General features: G+C 44.7%; 1 protein-coding gene across 1 annotated transcript; it reads left to right on the top strand.

Moving 5' to 3' along the window:
* The first annotated feature begins 769 nt into the window (after nt 1–769).
* FGF16 (fibroblast growth factor 16) lies at nt 770–9,472 on the top strand. The gene is made up of 3 exons (XM_055564330.1): nt 770–1,045; nt 7,013–7,116; nt 8,472–9,472. The coding sequence occupies exons 1-3, from the start codon at nt 772–774 to the stop codon at nt 8,715–8,717; spliced, it is 624 nt and encodes a 207-aa protein (XP_055420305.1). The 5' UTR covers nt 770–771; the 3' UTR covers nt 8,718–9,472.
* Nucleotides 9,473–20,629: the final 11,157 nt, after the last annotated feature.

Raw genomic sequence — 20,629 nt, 5'->3', positions numbered from 1 at the left:
CCCAGGCCAAGTGCCCCTCCGCAGCCTCCGACCAGCCGGGGAACAAGAGGGGACTCACGAACGAGTGAACCCCCCCACCCCAGATCTCACACCACTTTCGAAAGGCAAGCAACCGGAGGCCGCGCGGGAGGTGGGTGCTGCCCCCGCGCAACAGACAGACTTCCACGCAACAGGCCCGAGTGGCAGTGGACGCCAACAGCCTCCACGTACTGGGCTCCAGTTATTTCATCAGCAGTTTCAGAAAAACCTGCCAAAAGCAGTTATGCCTCACTGCAATGTGTAGCTTTTTCCTGCCATTTTTTCATAATAAAAGAGGGAGTGAAGCTCGCTCGCTCTCTCCCCCTCCACCCCCCTCTCCCAAAAAGAGCCAAAAGCATACGAGGAGGGGAAAAACACACACACACACACACCAATCTCCGAGGGGATGCCATTGAGGTGTGGCTTGTATTTAAATATCCAATATGTCAATGTAAGGGGAGTGGGTATGTATATAAAGTCCCGTTTGCATCTGATAGCTCGACGAAGCCAGCTATGAGAGGCCTGGTTAGATGGATGCGGAGGGGAAGCGGCACTTTGACTGAGCGCAAGGTCAGGAGCGCGCTGCCCCACGCTCCCCGCGGCTGAGAAGTTCCTTGGACGCGAACAGACGTCGACTGCAGCTCCGTAGAGCTCGGAGCGAGCGAGCGAGCGAGCGCCGCCGAGTCGCTCGCGCCCGCGGCTGGGAGAGGCAGTTCGCGCCCCGCGGCCCGGCTCGGCCCCGCGCGCCCCGCCATGGCGGAGGTGGGGGGGGTCTTCGCCTCCTTGGACTGGGATCTGCACGGCTTCTCCTCGTCTCTGGGAAACGTGCCTCTAGCTGATTCCCCGGGTTTCCTGAACGAGCGTCTGGGCCAGATTGAGGGGAAGCTGCAGCGCGGCTCGCCCACCGACTTCGCCCACCTGAAGGGGATCCTGCGACGCCGCCAGCTGTACTGCCGCACCGGCTTCCACTTGGAGATCTTCCCCAACGGCACGGTGCACGGCACCCGCCACGACCACAGCCGCTTCGGTGAGGACGCGGCCGGGAGGGACGGGAGGCGAGCGGACGGCGCCCTGGGGAGCCGACGGCTCGAGGCTGAGGCTTGGGGCCGGAGGACCAGCCGCTCCCGCCCCGCCCGGCGCTGTCTGGGCTCGTCGAGGCGGGAGGCCGCTGAAGACACGGGCAGGCGGGACGTGAGGGTGCGGACTTGAGCTGGGCTTCGGCGTCGGGGCGCCCGGCACCCTCGGATGCTCTCAGGAGGAGGCGGGGGCACCTTGAGATGCGTCCTCTCCTTTCTCCACCCCACCCTACCTCCTCCGGGAGCTAGAGGGATTGTTCTGGGACCTGGACGCTGCGCTTCCCCTTTCAAGGAAAGCAGGTGGAGCTGGGTGGACGGGTGGGGAGGGGGGTGTGGGAGTAGGAGCATCCACCGAGGAGATCGGGGAACGTGGCTACAGCGCGAGGCTGAGCCTCGACGGCAGCAAGGTTGTCGCGGCACATTACCTGAAGCAGGAGGCTTCGTCGGCCGTGGACCCTATGTGCGGACGGCCCGCGCCCAAGTGGTTTTTGGCCTATGGGGACGCGGTAGCCTTGGCACCTGCCTGCCTCTGTGTTGCTCTGCCTGGGTTAGGGGCCAAGCCAGACAGCACGGCGGGAGCTGGGTATTAGGGAAACTAGGAAAGCCTCCCGGTGGCCAGTGTGTAAGGGTACAAGCCCTGGGGCACATTTTGCCCGGGAGCTACCTCTGGATTCCTTGCCTCAGTGAGGAAACGATCCTGGGCCCACTCCCAGCCCCCCAAACAGGTGTCTCCTGGGCCCAGGGCAGAAAACACCCCACCTCTATCAAGGATTTTCTCTGCCTGTTCAAAGGGCACAGCTGCCTGTCTCACATGCAGAACACAATTAATATAAACCTTGATCTGGGACAGAGATCATTGTGTTACCAAGCAAATGTGTTCACTCCTCAATAATTTGGCTGTTTTTATTTTCAATTTCCTGTCCTCTACTAAACTATTCAGGTGCTGTGACAGCTACCCTTCCTTGGGTCCCAGCATCCCCCAGTGTCCTCACTTTCTCCCCAAGGACCCTATAGGCCAAAGATAGCTTTTGTCCCTAAGCCAGTGATAAGTTTTGCCTACTGGCAGGTCTGACACCCTTCCTTTCCCACCCCAATCCTCCTCCACTCCCCCCAAACTGCCTCATCCTCCTTTTCCCCATGTCTTGCTAGAGCTGCCTCCAAGTGCACCATGGTAAGAAGTTGGGGGTGGATGAGGGTGGTGGGGGGACAGAGGCCTATAGCTGGGCAAGGCTAAGTCTAGCAGACAACTTGGGCCAGGGCTGGTCTTCCTTACGGAGCAAGCAGGAAGCCTAATGAGGTCTATGTCATCTTGGAAAAATGCACTTGGAGAGCTGGAGTACAGTAGGTTGTGTGTGGGGTGGGAGTAATGGAAGGGTACAGGTGTCTGTATAAACTTGCAGCAGGTCCTCAAAAGGGTGATAAGGTGGGGTGGGGTGAGGGGAGAGCTAGGGTTAACTTGGCTCCTTTCCCTTCCATTGCCAGTGACTTTGTAGTCCCATTTTGTTCCTCTTCAGAAGGAATAGGACTGCCACCCTAGCCTCAGAGCCCCCCAAAGCTCCCAGAAATGGCCTAAAGATATTGGGGTAGCTCATTCCTGAGCTATAGAAGAAAAATCCTGAAATGATGGAGAAATGTGAGGTGGGGGGGCAAAGTTGGAGAAACTATGACCTTGACTCCCAGCAGCTACAAGTGTTTGTCTGACTCTGTGCTTAAGCTGAGCCCAATAACCTACAAGGTCAACGTAAATCAGTAATAAGCTCTTGGGATAAGTGGTCTTTAATTACCTCCCTAAGGACACATCTTGATTTCTTTTCTCTCAAAAACTGCTAAGGGTGTTAAGTTTAAGGAGAATCCAAAGGAAATAAACCTGGCAGGAGGAAGGGGTGTTTTCACTGCTGTTTAACTGACTGCTTCATTTTTGGGTTTTGCCTAAAACACACTCACTCACACACTTACTCACAGAGACCACCTCTGCATCACCTTTTCCCTTCCCTCCTTCCCTGGCTTCCTGGCAGATCTGTGCATTTCCTGTAAAGGAAATGATACATGGTCAAAGCTGTCTCTTTGTAACATCCCTTACCAACTTTCAAGCACACATTTACTCTTCCTCAGTTTAGCTTTTGGCAAAGAAAGTGGTGGTGTTTGAATTTGCTGACTCTTTCCTCGCTCCACATTTGAGTTAATCAGCCAGGGTATTCAATAAATCGAAACTTTAACATTCCATAAGTGCTTTAGCAGTCAACATTCCAGCAGGGTAAAATAGGCCAGACCTAAGATATAAAATATTATAGATTTCTGCTTGGGGGGAAGAGGTAGTCTCCAAAGGCCATGTAAAGTAAATAGCTATTTGTTGTAATTGGAGAGCAGGGCCCCCAAGGATTACCCTGGAATCCATGCATTCAGAAAGAGTCAGGCTGAGCCCAAGAGCAGCCTTGACTCCAAATAATAACCTGTTGGCACAGCCTATGCTCCCCCTCCCCACCCATCCCCCATTCTGCAATCAGTAGCCAGGAGTATTTCAATCTCTGCCTGGCTGGTGGCATTTACATGAGGTTCACAAGGATACTGACATTCCTGAGGGGCACCTGTGGGCTGGCAGAATAGAGCTTGGGAGCCAGACTGGAGGAGAGGCCTCTTGCCAGGTGGGATGCAACAAGCTTATGCAGCTGCTTTGGTTTTTGAGCTATCTGGTTCTTATTTGGCCAGGCACCAAAATAGCACTGCCTTGGCCCTGAAGGGCTGAAAGGATGGCTGAGGAAATTCAGGCGAGTTATGGAACTAGATTAAATGACATATTAGCCAGTCATCTAGCTAGGTTCCGAAGCAGTGGGACCCAGAACAGATTCATTTTGAATGAAGCCATGGGAGAAAAAGTATAAGAAGAATCTGGAAATTATCAAACACAGGCCAGAGCCTGAGGTGGGCAGGTCAAGATGAAGCAGAGTAGAGGGAGGTCCTGGGCTTTGAAGGGGGTGAAAGTACTGAGGACGAACTTTGTCTACTTAATACTTTGCTTCAACATCTTGCTGTTAACACCCCTCTCCAGCTGTAGTTGGGAAAATGTGTAACTGGCTTATTTTCTCTCTCCTTTCATGCTGGCTGGAATTCAAGAGAAGGTTTAGGAATATCTGTTCCATCATCATGTGCCACTGGGTTCCCACAGTTTGAATCCAGCAAATAGGAAAGTTGGCAAAGGGAAATGATGCCCAAAGACAGCTGGGCAGGGATGATTCCAACTGTTAGAGACCCCTGGTTACTGGACACAACCCAAGTGACTTCCTGTATGATCTGTCCTTTGGCACCAGGGTTAACAGAGTTGGAGAAAAACCGTGGTGACTCAAAGGCCACACCTCTTGGGTTTCATGATTTGTTCTCACACCAGGTCTTGGATGGTGAGATCACATGCTGCCCTCTGCTACTTAATGAGCTCAGGGTGGTCAGAGACATGAGATACTTAGAGAATGAGGGAACCAAGACTCAAAGCATAGAAGTAAACTGCCTAAGCAAAGCAAAGAACTGAAGGCTCCAGCAGGTTGGTATCCCTCAATGTTTACCACACAGAACTGAATCATGACCTGACTTCTCATTTCTGGGCCATACTGGCCACTCTCCTTTGAACACCCTCCTGGTTTTCTGTGGCCCTTTTTAAACAGAGTAGAATTCAAAACTGTATTCTTACTGTGATCTGAGGCAGAGTAGAATGGGGCAACCCCTGCCCTTATGCCAGTTACTAGATCTCAATCAATACAGTCTTAAATCATATTAATTTTTATTTCATTTTTTCTATTTGTTTAATTAGCTTTTTAGTAATTTTTAATTTTTACATGACTAACTTCACATTAGCTTTTTAAAATCTCATGACTCAGCCATACTGAGCTTACCTTGTTCAATCAGACTCCATAAGCTGTTGTTGTGTATGTTTTGCTAAGCCACATCTCCCCATCCCAAAGATGGGGAGATATATTTAATAAAAATGCACAGGAACACAAAAGAGTAGTCCAACAGTCCAAAGTTTTCAAGAAAATATACATAGTTGCCTGGAGGGGGGAGGAGTATGGAAATAAAAAGAAAGAAATAGATAAATTCATGATTAATACTTGAGGCTCACCCTCCCTCAACACAACTCCAAACACAAAACATCTTGTTTAACTGGTTTATGGACCAAAGTGCAGGACTTTACATTTATTCTAATCAAAGCTTATTTTGTTGGAGTCAGCCCATTTTTCCATTCTCTTAAAATCTCTGAATTTTTATTGTTACCCTCTCAGCTGTATGTCTTCTGGAACTAGGGTAAACAGTCCCCATGTCCTCTTATAAGTCATCTATTAAAATGTTAAACAGGGCAGAACCAAAATCAGAACCCTGTTCAGTGTAACTAAAGGTCTTGGCCCACTAAATCAGTATCTGCTTAACCCCTACTTGGCACTGGGTAATTTTCCCTTCCCCTCCTACCATCTTGTGTCAATCTCCTTTTCCAAAACTCTATTGTGTGTATGTGCTATGAGAGTTAGTAACCACCAGACTGAGAATAAAACTTGGAGGATGTCAATGCTAGAGACCAAAGGCTATGCTTTGAGTGTTCTGTACAGTGGCAGCAGAAGAGAGTTACATTCTTTGAAAAGGTCTGTGTGTGCCCTAAAAGCTTCCATACCTGAATACCCACCCACTAGCCCGAGTCACTGGGGCTCTTCAGAAGACTTCCCACTGGACTCTTGAATCTGATTTCAAAATTGACCACTTAATTTTTTTTAAGTGATCTTTAAGGAATCAGTCCTACTCCCTGTGTAGATTACATAGAATATTACTACCCTTAATAATTACATTTTTTGATAAGAAAGACAGCCAGATATAAGCTCATTTCATACCTTTGGATGACTCTGGAGTCAGTTGTATCAAGTTTTAATCTATACATTGAAAAATATGGCTAGAGAATATAAAAAAGAAATCTAGTTGACCATTGCATCTGTATCCATATAATAGATGTGTTATGTTAGAACAAAATTGTTAAGTCTTCAGTATCCCCAGGATTTCAGTTCTGGTTCCTTTTTCCCACTTAGTACTCAATGTCTTTTTTCCCCCTTGCTGCTGCTGGGTAAATGAAAACGTTTTCAAATTCTCACCTCTAACTTTGTCAACTAGAGGAACATTTCTGAATATCTTCCTCTTCCCCTTAAAGTTGCAACATCTCAAATCAGTATCAAGTCTAATACTACCTGCCAACTCTTTGCCGTAGATAGATTTAAAATCCACAAGAGAGAAGGGGAGAATGACAGGCTTGTCAGCCTGCGGCTGCATTGGCCAAAAGTACTTTTGAGGAGAAAGCTCTCACCAGGCCAAGTTTTGCTTCCTGCCATAGGACAGAGGAACAAACTTAGTGAGTGGCCTGTGTGGCCTTTGTTAGAGTCAGCTACAGGCAGTTGACAGCCTCATGTGGCTTTAAGGACATGGGAGCTAAGAGGGTACAAAACAAGTTCAGCCTAGAGGACAGCAAGGTAATGCTGTGAGCTCTGGGGAATCAGAAAGTGACTTTGGGAAGATACAGAAACTTGGCCACATTGTTTCATTTCGAAAGCTGCCCTCCTGTTTACTGAAATGGTGGCCTTTAATAGTACCTTGAAATTATGAAGCTTTTGTAGCCAAAGCCTTCTCACAGTCTCTTCCTTATTATATGCCTAAGAGTGTTGAGTAGAGGCAGAGATTTTCCCCCATTTTACATATGGAGTGACTGAGGCCCAGAGAGACTCAGTTTCTTCTCTGAGGTTCCATTCTTGCTGCAAAAGATGGTTTCATCAGGTAATTCACCAAAGGCACATAGCACTAGCCTTCAGTTGGGGATAAAGGACCAGCTCATGTCACCTTGATAGCTTTCTGTTAGCTTGATATCAGTGATGGAAATGGCATTCATTGTTTTGCTCTAGGAATTCTGGAGTTTATCAGCCTGGCTGTAGGGCTGATCAGCATCCGGGGAGTGGACTCTGGCCTGTATTTAGGAATGAATGAGCGAGGAGAACTCTATGGGTCGGTAAGTTTAAAGTTTTTTATTTTTTTTTTCTCAGAAGCTATTACCACCAGTGTTTGGATAATATAAGGCAAAACATTTATCTAGCACTTGAAAGCACTTTTGTCAACTTTAAAGGATTAGTGTCTTCTAGTCAATTCTTGACTGCCCAGGAACTTGCTACATAACACTTTCACTCATTCAGTCCCCATGAAAACAGAAGCTTTTCTGTGGGATAATTGCTTCTGCCTTCTCCATTAGAGTGTCAGCTCATCTGATAATAATAGGAAGCTGTACTGGTTTGTCAGTAGATGGTAAGGGTTTGAGGCATTAACCCTCCCAAGGAGTATATCTGATTTGTGATGGGTACCCAGAGGAGTAGCCAACTAGCTGGCACAAAAATAGGCAGTGAGAGCTGGCCTTGAGATTGAGGATTCTGAAATTAAGAACAAAGTCCTTGATGTCCAAATCGCTTCAGCTGAATCCCAAAGGCCAAACGAAGCAAACAAACAAATGAAGAGTAAGGATTCCAGGGTCTGGTGACAGCCCTAAGTCCCCAGCTAGGGCTGTATTGGCTGCAGCACATGTTCTCTATTCTGGAAGCCAGCCCAGAGCTGGGGAATGGTAAGTGACTTTGCTGATCTTAACCCTTCTGGGGGATCCTAACTCCTGGCTTTGGCTTTTGAGTCACAGAGTATACTTTCTGGCTGCCTGCATCCCATGAAATCAGAGCACATTCTTCCCTGACACCTAAGAGATAGGCCTGTCCCCAGCACTCAGTATCGGCAACCCCAGCAAGTAGTATTGTGGCTGAATCAAGTGTGAGAAGGGATAGAGGCAAGAGACCCAGGAGCTGCCAGCTTGAAGTAGCCAGATTGGAGGAACTTCTCAAGGAGATTTTTTTCCTGGCTTTCCAACTGACAGGCCCTGAGACCCTTCATTAGGAGAGATCACAGCTCGCCTCCCATGGAGCTTTATATAGATTCAAGGCCTTTGCCTGTCAGTTGACGTGATTGATGGCAATCTCAATGGATTTGAACATTTTTAGCCCTAAATAGGGAGAAAGTACAGAGGTATCAGTGGGCATTGGGAAGCAGAAATTCTCAGGCTCAGAGTACCAGGTGAGCCCATCTCTTCCGGTCTCTTGCTTTCAGAAAAGATCTCACCTGAAACATTTTTGCGTGGCTCATGAAAGAGGGTGAAAGCAATACAGACAAGACTGTTTAATGCTATTTGGAAAGAAGATGCCTCAGTAATACCAGGAGATAGGCCTGAAATTTTCTAATATAAATGTGCTATTTATTAGTTTCTCCACCAGCAAGCTGGGATGGGAGAAATAGTCATATAATGGGCTCTACTTTATTTTCTCACCCTCACAGAAGAAACTCACACGTGAATGTGTTTTCCGGGAACAGTTTGAAGAAAACTGGTACAACACCTATGCCTCCACCTTGTACAAACACTCGGACTCGGAGAGACAGTATTATGTGGCCCTGAATAAAGACGGCTCACCCCGGGAGGGATACAGGACTAAACGACACCAGAAATTCACCCACTTTTTACCCAGGCCAGTAGATCCTTCTAAGTTGCCCACCATGTCCAGAGACCTCTTTCGCTATAGGTAACGGACCCCTAGTGTGATCTCTGTGACCCGTATACTCTGCGGCCACAGTTGTCTCTGGAAGCACTATACTCATAGCTTTTCAATCCTCTTTCCTATCAATTTAGATAACAAAGAAGCACTTACTGTTCAACTCGACCCAGCTGTTCCCTCATTGTTCAAAAGTATATATTAAGGTTGGGTTATTTTGGGGAGGGGTGTGGGGGGATGGGGAGGTCTAGAGGGAATCTTGTATATACTTTTTTCTTTACTCATGTTCTTTCCCCTGAGGTGGCACAAGAAAGAATGGGGCCCCCTACCAAGGGCCAGAGGTGTCTTGCCCCACAATCTACCCAAATACCTTAAAGTGGGTAAATGAAAGACCAAGGAATCTGCCATAGATGCTACCTACAGAGCTTTGGAGAAGTCTCATTAAGAAAATTCTTGGGGCTCCAGCCCTGCTGCAAGCCATTTCTGTATTGGCTCTGCAGATTTATCATCTGTCCTGACATGCAGTTTTCCTGACGTTGAAAGTGGGAGATGGGGTAGGTTGTAAGAAAATGATATTAAAATGTAAGCATGGATACTGTGCATAAAGACAAACTATTTATGAAATGTATATGCTATTTATTTTATATATTTATTTATTTCAAAATAATTTTATTTTTAATGAGAGATGCTATGACTGGATTTTCATCAGAAAGAATAAGGTCCTACTGAAACAGGATAAATGAGTTATCAAAGGCTTTTATTGGCAATAAAATTGTCTTTATATTGTAACCACTGTCTAACTCTATTGATTTGTACACTTAGTAAGATTAGAAGGTTTGTTGGCTTCTTTTGCTACTCATTAGAATCTCTTGATGTTGGCATCACACTGCCTAGCCTAGGTGACTTGCTATCTACAATATTAGCATTATCTAGGAGCCCTATCTGAAGTTCTTTCTGGTTCTGTGACTTTAAACTTGGTGGTGAATCAAAGCTTCAGAAAGGCCTAGACCATCAGCTCTTATGGAAGCTCCCATTTGTGCTTAGGACTAAGCATAGAGAAACCCTCCTTTGGAATTTGGTTAGGGTCCAAAGCCCAAAGGTCAGCAACTCTAATTGGTGGCTTCTTACTTATCATATGAAGATGAGGTGATTTGAAATAAACAGCAATCAATAGGGAGAGTGATCTTTTGAACTAGTCAACCTTCCCTTCCAGAGGTGTTCTCCCACTCCCTCTCCAAACCCCTACCCCTATCCTCTACCAGTGTTTCTCCTAGAGAGTTATGGGAATCTGTTAACACATTTTCCTGAAGCAACAGTTCTTCAAGTATATGGCCTTTTTACCAGCAGCATCATCTGAGTCCTTGTGAGAAATGGAAATTATCAGGTCCTACCCCAGACCTGCCAAGTCAGAATCTCTGGGGGTAAGAGCCAGCCATCTGCATGTTAACAGCCTTCCAGAGGATTCCTGTGCACAATAAAGTTTGAAACCTAGTACTGTAAAAGAATAGTTTTCAGAAAGAATTATTTTTGTATCTGAATGACTTATACATAAAGTTTTAGGATAACTTCAGTCCATAAAAGAAGAGTGGCTCTAGTTGAAGTGGGGAAGGCATTCCTGGAGCTCTCTCTTGTCCAGAACAGCCTCTTAGATATCTTGCTTTAAAATCCCTTACCCCTTTACTGATAATTACTGAGGTGGGAGTATAGGGCTATTTGCATTTTCAAAGCAAATGCTGTCTGGACACAAGAACCGAAGGAATAGAAGTCTCGTAGAAGGTTTGGGGTTAGGATAGTTTCTCCTGATGCTCCTTAGTGACATCCACTATTTTCCCAACTGAATGGTGAAACAAATAGTTTAGATAGCAGCTCACTTAAAAGTCAAAACCATAAACTCTTTAGAAGTTCATCCAAATCTAAGTACCCAACAGAGAATACATACATGAAAGAGCAAATAAGGCTGTATGATAGAAAGTGCTAAGTTGCACCATGTATGTGATTACAGACTAGAGTGCTTGCCAATGGAACCACCAAGGCAGAGATTACACAGGTCTGAGGTGAGTAGGGAAAGTTTCTTAAAAGGGGTAATGCCCCACTTTGAAGAACCAACAGGAGGGTTTGGAGAGCCAAGGGGCTGATGGCAATGTCTGTGTTGGGCTACAGGGAAGAAACACCACCTCTAGAGATCTCTGGGAGGAGGGTAAAAATCAGCTGTGTGACATTTTTTATCACATTTTTAATGTGCATTATACCTTTATTTTAAAGCCAAAATTTTACTATATTCTCTATGGTCAACTACCTAGCTACATAGCCCTAACTTCTGAGGGCTTTGTGAGATCTGTTTTAACCAATAGGAAGCAGGCACTTCCCTGTGAGTAGAGCCAGTATTACTCTAGCGAGGCACTTGACATGGGCCTGGCAAGGCCGCAAGCACCATACTACAGGGTGGGATTTACAAGGAAAATGCCAACGTAATGAAAAGGAAAATATTCCAAATCCTAGGGTCAGGACTTACCTTTTTCCTCTGAGTGGAAGTAGAGGGCAAAAGAACAGAAGAAGAATCCCAAGATGCAGAAGGAGGTCAAATGGGAGGCATTCTTGGAACTTTAGGAATAACAATGAATAGGGCACGTTGCTAGAAAATGTCAATAGGCATCTGTTCCCCTGGTCAGAAAGAAGGAAAAGATAAATTCTGGAAATGAAAATATAAGATGGATGACCTAATACCACTAGATCAAATCAGCAGCTAATGACACCATATCCCCAAAGTGTTAAAGTAATGGATTTTGTGCCAACCAGTTATGACCAACCTAGATAGCATATTAAAAAGCAGAGACATTACTTTGCCAACAAAGGTCCATCTAGTCAAGGCTATGGTTTTTCCAGTGGTCATGTATGAATGTGAGAGTTGGACTGTGAAGAAAGCTGAGTGCCAAAGAATTGATACTTATGAACTGTGGTGTTGAAGACTCTTGAGAGTCCCTTGGACTACAAGGAGATCCAACCAGTCCATCCTAAAGGAGATCAGTCCTGGGTGTTCATTGGAAGGACTGATGCTGAAGCTGAAACTCCAATACTTTGGCCACCTGATCCAAAGAGCTGACTCATTGGAAAAGACTCTGATGCTGGGACGGATTGGGGGCAGGAGGAGAAGGGGACGACAGAGGATGAGATGGCTGGATGGCATCACTGACTCAATGGACATGAGTTTGAGTGAACTCTGGGAGTTGGTGATGGACAGGGAGGCCTGGTGTGCTGCAATTCATGGGGTCGCAAAGAGTTGGACACGACTGAGCGACTGAACTGAACTGGCTGAGAGGGGATTGTAGAGTCATAAGCTCTGGACCTCTGGTTTTGGATGAAAACATGCACAGAGACAATTTCTTTTCATCCCCTCCCAGTGTTTAGGGTGTTCCTGGAACAAAACAAACATGTAGGAAATGTTTGTTCAATAAACAATGGTTGGTTGAAAGAATGAATGAGTAAATGAGTGAATGGACAAAGACATAGAAACTTTTAGCAAAGAGGTATATGATGCAAATGCCAGGCTAGAGAGAGCAAATGCATTATAAAACAATCATCTGAACTATTAAGTTTCCAGTACACTTAAATATGCGCGGTGACAAACTAGACTCTATCTTAGGAAAGACAGTGAATTCCCCGTCATTGGAAGTGCTTAAGCTGAGGCTAGACAAACTTTTGACAAGGATATTTTATCATTTGCACGGAACAAGGTGAATGTTAGATACAAGTGACAGAATATGGTGGCATTATTTATGAACTACATATTCCATGGGACCCCCAGATTTCTCACGAGCACCTGTAGTGTTTTGAGAAAGAGTATATAAGACCTAGGAATGCTACAACTTCTATACACAACTGCTATTCAAGACCAAGAGAAAGACTGTACACCAGAGTTTCCAAACTTGGAGTTCACAAGGTCCTTAAAGGTCCACAGAAGGCCCTCTGGGCTTGAACTCCCAGAATAGTATGCAAATTTTTATGTGTACATACATTTAATCTTCCATTAGTTCTCAAAGTTTCCTCCCAAATGTTAGGAACCACTACACTTTAAGTTTGGTGACAGAGAGGTGGGAGTGAGGGGAGGGAGGAGCTGGGTGGGCTTCACTGCTCAGTGGCTCTGAACAAAGTTCAACCCAGGACCAGCCCTGACAGCATTTCTGATGGCAACAAGACTCTCTTTCCCCTCCCTGTGCAGCCCTCTTTTCACCTCCACTGCCACAGCCAAATGTTGTTCCTGGTTAAGAAACAATGAGAGACTGAACCCACCAGGTCCAGACACAAGGAGCTTATCAGAGCCATCAGAGGAAACTCCCTCCCCAAAGGAATTTAATCAAAGGTTTAAAATAATAAAAGAACCCAAGTTTATATTACCTTCAGGTCACTGTGGTGCTCTGCCACTGCATCCCTGGCTACACAGAAATCCAATTCAGGTTCCAGGCTCTGGTGGGGCTGCAAGTGACACAGGCTTTGTCCAGGTTGCCTAGAGCACAGGCTTCACCTTCCTCCTCCTGACTCTTCAGCTGATCTTTGGGGACTGCTGCTTTCCTTCTCTCTGGAGTAGCTGGAGCTACACTGCCTTTCCCCAGCACTTCATGAACAGGGAGCTGTTGAGGAGGAACGTGGAAGGTTAGGGAAAAAGGGACCAGTGAGGAAAGACACTGTCTTTTGGAAACACACATTCATGGTCAGTCATCTAAGCAACTTCCTTGTTTAGCAGGAGGAACAGAACATAATTTAGATTGTCATTCCTAGAGCTCCTTCTGTTCTCAAAACAGAAAATGGAAGACTTTTCTAATAGGCCTCTACACAAGGGGTCTGGTGTTAATTGCAGAGCCAACTGTCTCTCCTTGACTCTCATAGTCTCTTTCCACTCTTCCAACCCAGCACAAGCTGTTGCCCCACTACATTTCTTTCCAATTCCCAGACGAAGTATGGGGTCAACTCTGTTCCTTATCATTGGCAATGTAGCAAAAGACATGCAATAACTTGTTCTGCAGGTCCTGAAGTCAGACCAACCTTGTTTTATATCCAGATTCCTGTACTTCCTCTTTGACCCTGAATAAATTCATTAATTCAACTGGTATTTATTTAGAACTTTTACATCTTCAGAAACACTACAGTAAATAAGACAGATGTAGTTCCTCTCCTCGGAGAAGGCAATGGCAACCCACTCCAGTACTCCTGCCTGGAAAATCCCATGGACGGAAGAGCCTGGTAGGCTGCAGTCCATGGGGTCGCGATGAGTCGGACACGACTGAGTGACTTCACTTTCACTTTTCACTTTGATGCATTGGAGAAGGAAATGGCAACCCACTCCAGTGTTCTTGCCTGGAGAATCCCAGGGACGGGGGAGCCTGGTGGACTGCCATCTATGGGGTCGCACAGAGTCGGACAGGACTGAAGCAACTTAGCAGCAGCAGCAGCAGCAGCAGTTCCTCTCCTCCTCACATGGTCTAGTCAGTAAGACAAACATAAACAGGTTAAACCTACAAATTGTAATAAGTGCTGTAAAGAAGTAATACAAGGTGCTATGAGAGTATATACCAAGGCAGACAACCTATTAACAGGGTTAGGGGAAGGCTTCCTGAAAAATGATATTTAGGGTGAGCCCTGAAGGGTGAGTAGGAGTTAATTTAGTTGAGAGTAGGAATAGCTTTCCAGGCAGAGAGAACAGGAATATGTAGAAGTCCAGAGTCAAGAAGGAGTCAGGTATGATCAAAAAACTATAAGAACATGATATGGCTAAATTGTAATAAGCCACAGGCCTTCAGTTGTAAGACGAAAATAATCATAGAACCTACCTCAAGGGCAGTTGCTATGATAAATAAGAGCATCACCAACTCAATGGACATGAATCTGAGCAAACTCCTGGAGCTAGTGAAGGACAGGGAAGTCTGGCGTGCTGCAGTCCATGGGGTCACAAAGAGTCGGACAGGACTGAGCAACTGAACAACAAACTCAAGGGCAGTTTCTGTGAAGATTAAATAAGATGATATATGGAAAGTGTAAAGTACTTACTATGCACAATTCCTGGTGCATAGTAAGTGCTCAATAAATGGTAGCTATTGCTATTATCTTTAGTTCATTATTTGTTATCAGTAGTATTAATTTGAAGACATATTTCTGAATGAACATATGTATCACTCCATCCCCTCTATGTATGATTCTGCTGGGATTTTACAAAGGACAAATACCATAAAGTAAGGTGGTATATTGAGACAGCCATGCCATGCAAATGCTGGCATCCTACTAAGAACACATAATGAGAGGATCCACTTGGAAACTCCACCATCTAATGCACCTGGTATGAAGCAAACCAACAGAATCTGTCAGCCCTCACCCAACTTCTATTTTAGTTATATTTTAGTAGTGCATTTTGGGGTCCCAGGAGCTTCCCTTCTACAGGTTCCCATGACCATGTCACGAATAAATGGTATCACCTGGGTCCCACATATCCAGAAACCTCCATCTTCATTTCTCTTCCTTATAGTTGTCCACTGTGAGCCCCATCCCAGTCCTCTCTAACACGCTACATACTGAGACCCCTAGTAAACCTGTGGTGGCAGATGCATGTTTCTCTGTCTGTTTTCAATTTCCCTGTGTCATCATACCAGTTGTACATGCTCCAACTTTCTAAAATCCATTATACCATCCTAACCACCTAACACTATATTCTATAGGTTTCTCCAGGCTCCCACCTTAAGCTATTATACTCACACCCAATAGATTCCACAACTCTCCCCCAATATAAACTCAGGGCACAGCCTCCTCAATGTACAATCTGAATGTCATGTATATAACTAGGACAGATGTACTTGAAGAGTCCACACCCAAAGCTCCATCCAACTCATCTTAAAGTGCCCACTTTCTCTGCTTCTGCTTCTGGATTGCCAACATTGCTAGATCAAGTTATGAAAATTGGGTCATAAAATGACTCCACTATAAATATAGTCTTATCTACCTCAAACAGACCAGCATTTCCCTACTTGATGTCTTTTTATACATTTAATCTTGATTCTATCTTGCATTCACTATAGTCCATCATAAAAATCCCTAATATCTAAACACCTTTATTTTGGTTCAGTGTTAACCAAACTTCTCTGGTAAGTACCTGGTATAACTGTCTAAGAATACAGACTCGAGGTTCTATCAGGTCAGTTCAGTCGCTCAGTCGTGTCCAAGTCTTTGCGAACCCATAAATCACAACACGCCAGGCATCTGGTCCCATCACTTCATGGCAAATAGATGGTGAAACAGTATCAAACTTTATTTTTCTGGAGTCCAAACTCACTGCAGATGGTGACTGCAGCCATGAAATTAAAAGACACTTACTCCTTGGAAGGAAAGTTATGACCAACCTAGATAGCATATTAAAAAGCAGAGACATTACTTTGCCAACAAAGGTCTGTCTAGTCAAGGTTATGGTTTTTCCAGTGGTCATGTATGGATGTGAGAGTTGGACTGTGAAGAAGGCTGAACACCAAAGAATTGATGCTTTTGAACTGTGGTGTGGGAGAAGACTCTTGAGAGTCCCTTGGACTGCAAGGAGATCCAACCAGTCCATTCTAAAGGAGATCAGTCCTGGGTGTTCATTGGAAGGAACGATGCTAAAGCTGAAACTCCAGTACTTTGGCCACCTCATGCGAAGAGTTGACTCATTGAAAAGACCCTGATGTTGGGAGGGATTGGGGACAGGAGGAGAAGGGGACAACAGAGGATGAGATGGCTGGATGGCATCACGGACTCGATGGACGTGAGTTTGAGTGAACTCCGGGAGATGGTGATGGACAGGGAGGCCTGGCGTGCTGCGATTCATGGGGTCACAAAGAGTCAGACACAACTGAGTGACTTAACTGAACTGAACTGAGTTAAATTCACCCATTCCAGTCCATTTTAGTTCGCTGATTCCTAGAATGTCAACATTCACTCTTGCCATCTCGTTTGACCACTTTCAATTTGCCTTGATTCATGGGCCTGGCATGCTAGGTTCCTATGCAATATTGCTCTTTACAGCATCGGACCTTGCTTCTATCACCAGTCACATCCAAAACTGGGTATTCTTTTTGGTTTGGCTCCATCCCTTCATTCTTCCTGGAGTTATTTCTCCACTGATCTCCAGTAGCATATCGGGCATCTACCAACCCAGGGAGTTCCCCTTTCCGTATCCTATCATTTTGCCTTTTCATACTGTTCATGGGGTTCTCAAGGCAAGAATACTGAAGTGGTTTGCCATTCCCTTCTCCGGTGGACCACATTTTGTCAGACCTCTCCATCATGACCCTCCTGTCTTAGGTGGCCCCACATGGCATGGCTTAGTTTCATTGCGTTAGACAAGGCTGTGGTCCATGTGATCAGATTGGCTAGTTTTCTGTGATTATGTCTGCCCTCTGATGCCTTCTTGCAACACCTACCGTCTTACTTGGGTTTCTCTTACCTTGGACGTGGGGTATCTCTTCACGGCTGCTCCAGCAAAGCGCAGCCGCTGCTCCTTACCTTGGACAAGGGGTATCTCCTCACAGCCGCTCCTCCTGACCTTGAACGTGGAGTAGCTCCTCTTGGCCCTCCTGTGCCCACGCAGCTGCCGCTCCTTGGATTTGGGGTTGCTCCTCTCGGCTGCTGCCCCTGACCTCGGGTGTGCGGTAGCTCATTTCGGCCACCACCCCTAACCTCAGACATGGGGTAGCTCCTCTAGGCTGCTCCTGTGCCAATGCAGCCTGGCATTCTCAGTCACCACCCCTGACCTTGGGCGAGGGGTAGCTCCTCTTGGCCATGCTTCTGTGCTCTATAGGACTTCCTAAATCAGAATTTCCAACTGAAAGACTTGGTTATCTATATCAATGTTTCTCAAAATTTTTGATCTGAGGAATCCTTACAAACTTAAAAACTATGGAGGACCTCAAAGAGCTTTATTTATGTGGGTTATAGTTATTTGTATTTAACATATTAGAAATTAAAATTCATAAATTTTAATTATCTATTATTTCATTTAAAGTAATAACAAATCCATTGAAATTAACATAAATTGCATTTTTATGAAAAAAATTATTCTCAAAAATTTAGAGTGGTAATATTTTACATTTTCCCCAACCTCTCTGATGTCTGCCTTAATAGAAGACAGCTGGATTCTTATATCTGCTTCTGCATTCAGTCTGTTAACTATTAATATAAGTTATTTTGCCTGAAGTATAGGGAGAAAATTTGGCCCCTCCTAGATATGTAATTACAAAACAAAGGACCTCACAAACCCCCAAGAATCTTTAGACTACTCTTTGAGAATCACTGATCTGTATATTTAAGTCCCCTAGTGATTCCTACGGAGAAGGCAATGGCACCCCACTCCAGTACTCTTGCCTGGAAAATCCCATGGACGGAGGAGCCTGGTGGGCTGCAGTCCATGGGGTCACGAAGAGTCGGACATGACAGAGCGACTTCACTTTCACTTTTCACTTTTATGCATTGGAGAAGGAAATGGCAACCCACTCCAGTGTTCTTGCCTGAAGAATCCCAGGGACGGGGGAGCCTAGTGGTCTGCCGTCTATGGGGTCGCACAGAGTCGGACACGACTGAAGCGACTTAGCAGCCGCAGCAGCAGTGATTCCTATCATGAAAATAGGTGGCAAACACTGCATTAGTTCATGTGAGATGTTATGAAACTTCATTTGTCTCTAGCCCTCAGCTCCAGACTGTTTCAGATAAGGTATTCTCTGGTCTGTCTCTGTAGATAAACCTTCCTCATGTTTTACTAAGACCTACCCTCTGTCCATGGGGTCTCATAAAAGAGTCAGATACGACTTAGCAACTTAACAACAACAGCAACTAAACAACAATAACAAGCAATCTAGCAATTGCTTCCTAGCAATTTTTAAAAATATTGCTTAATTTGGCCTTTTTCGTTTAAAGAAAACATGTTTTTTCCATTTTAACAATTTTTAAGTGTATAATTCTGGGGCATTAATTATAGTCACTCAAGGTAATGCTGAAAACCCTTCAAGTTAGCTTCAACAGTATGTGAACCAAGAACTTCCAGATGTACAAGCTGGATTTTTAGAAAAGGCAGAGAAACCAGTGATAAAATTGCCAACATCCATTGACTCATAGAAAAAGCAAGGGAATACCAGAAAAAACATCTACTTCTGCTTCATTGACTAAGCTAAAGCCGTTGACTGTGTGGATCACAACAAACTGTGAAAAATTCTTAAAGAGATGGGACTACCAGACCACCCTACCTGCCTCCCAAGAAACCTGTATGCAGGTCAAGAAGCAACAGTTAGAACTGGACATGAAACAATGGACTGGTTCAAAATTTGAAAAGCAGTACGCTAAGGCTGTATATTGTCACCTTGCTTATTTAACTTATATGCAGAGTACATCATGCAAAATGCCAAGCTAGATGAATCACAAGCTGGAATCAAGATGGCCAGGAGAAATATCAGTAACCTCAGATATACAGATGATACCACTCTAATGGCAGAAAGCAAAAAGGAACTAAAGAGTCTCTTGATGAAGGTGAAAGAGGAGAGTGAAAAAGCTGGCTTAAAACTCAATGTTCAAAAAACAAAGATCGTGGCATCTGGTTCTATCACTTCATGGCAGATAAATAGGGGAAAAGTGGAAACAGTAACAGATTTTATTTTTTTGGGCTCCAAAATCACTCTCGATGGTGACTGCAGACACGAAATTAAAAGATGCTTGCTTCTTGGAAGAAAAGCTATGACAAACTTAGACAGCATATTAAAAAGCAGAGATGTCACTTTGCCAGCAAAGGTCTGTATAGTCAAAGCTCTGGTTTTTCCAGTAGTCATGTACGAATGTGAGAGTTGGACCATAAAGAAGTCTGAGTGCCACAGAATTGATGCTTTCAAGTTATAATACTTAGACACTTGAGAGTCTGTTGGACAGCAAGGAGATGAAACCAGTCAAAGCTCTGGTTTTTCCAGTAGTCATGTACGAATGTGCGAGTTGGACCATAAAGAAGTCTGAGTGCCACAGAATTGATGCTTTCAAGTTATAATACTTAGACACTTGAGAGTCTGTTGGACAGCAAGGAGATGAAACCAGTCAATCCTAAAGGAAAGCAACGCTGAATATTCATTAGAAGGACTGATGCTGAAGCTCCAATACTTTGGCCACCTGAAAGGAACAGCCAACTCATTGGAAAAGACCCTGATTCTGAGAAAGATAGAGGGCAGGAGAAGGGGACAACAGAGGATGAGATGGTTGGATGGCATCAGTGACTCAATGGACATGAATTTCAGCAAATTCTGGGCGACAGTGAAGAACAGGGATGCCTGGTGTGCTGCAGTCCATGGGGTCACAAAAGGTTAGATGCAACTTACCAACTGAACTTTGCTTTGTTGTTGTTCAGCTGCTAAGTCATGTCCGACTAACCTAAACAACAACAATTATAGTTACAATGTATAGAACCATCATTACTATCTATTTCCAAAAATTTTCATCACCCCAAACAAAAACTCTGAAACCATTAAGCAATAAATCCTCATTACCTCCTCCTCCTCCTAGCCTCTGGTGACACCATAATCTAATTTGTCCCTATGGATTTTCCTATTTTTGAACACTTCATATAAACAGAATCATAGAATATGTGGTGTTTTATGACTGGCTTCTTTCATGTAATAATGTTTTGAAGGTTCACCCATATTTTAGGATGTGTGAATACTGCATTTCTTTTTATAGCTAAATAGTATTCCATTGTACGGAATGTACCAATTTTGTTTATCCATTAATCAACTGATGGACAGTTGGGTTCTTCCAATTTTGAAAGAACTATTATGGACTATTATGAATAATGTTGCTATGAACATTTGTGTACAAGTTTTTCTGTATACACATGTTTTCATTTCTCATGAGTGTATACCTAGGAATAGAATTGCTGAGTTATATGGTACATCTATGGTCAAGCATTTG

This window comes from Bubalus kerabau, chromosome X, assembly GCF_029407905.1.
Source record: "Bubalus kerabau isolate K-KA32 ecotype Philippines breed swamp buffalo chromosome X, PCC_UOA_SB_1v2, whole genome shotgun sequence".
Lineage (NCBI taxonomy): Eukaryota > Metazoa > Chordata > Mammalia > Artiodactyla > Bovidae > Bubalus > Bubalus kerabau.
This window is presented reverse-complemented; position numbering and strand designations above follow the sequence as displayed.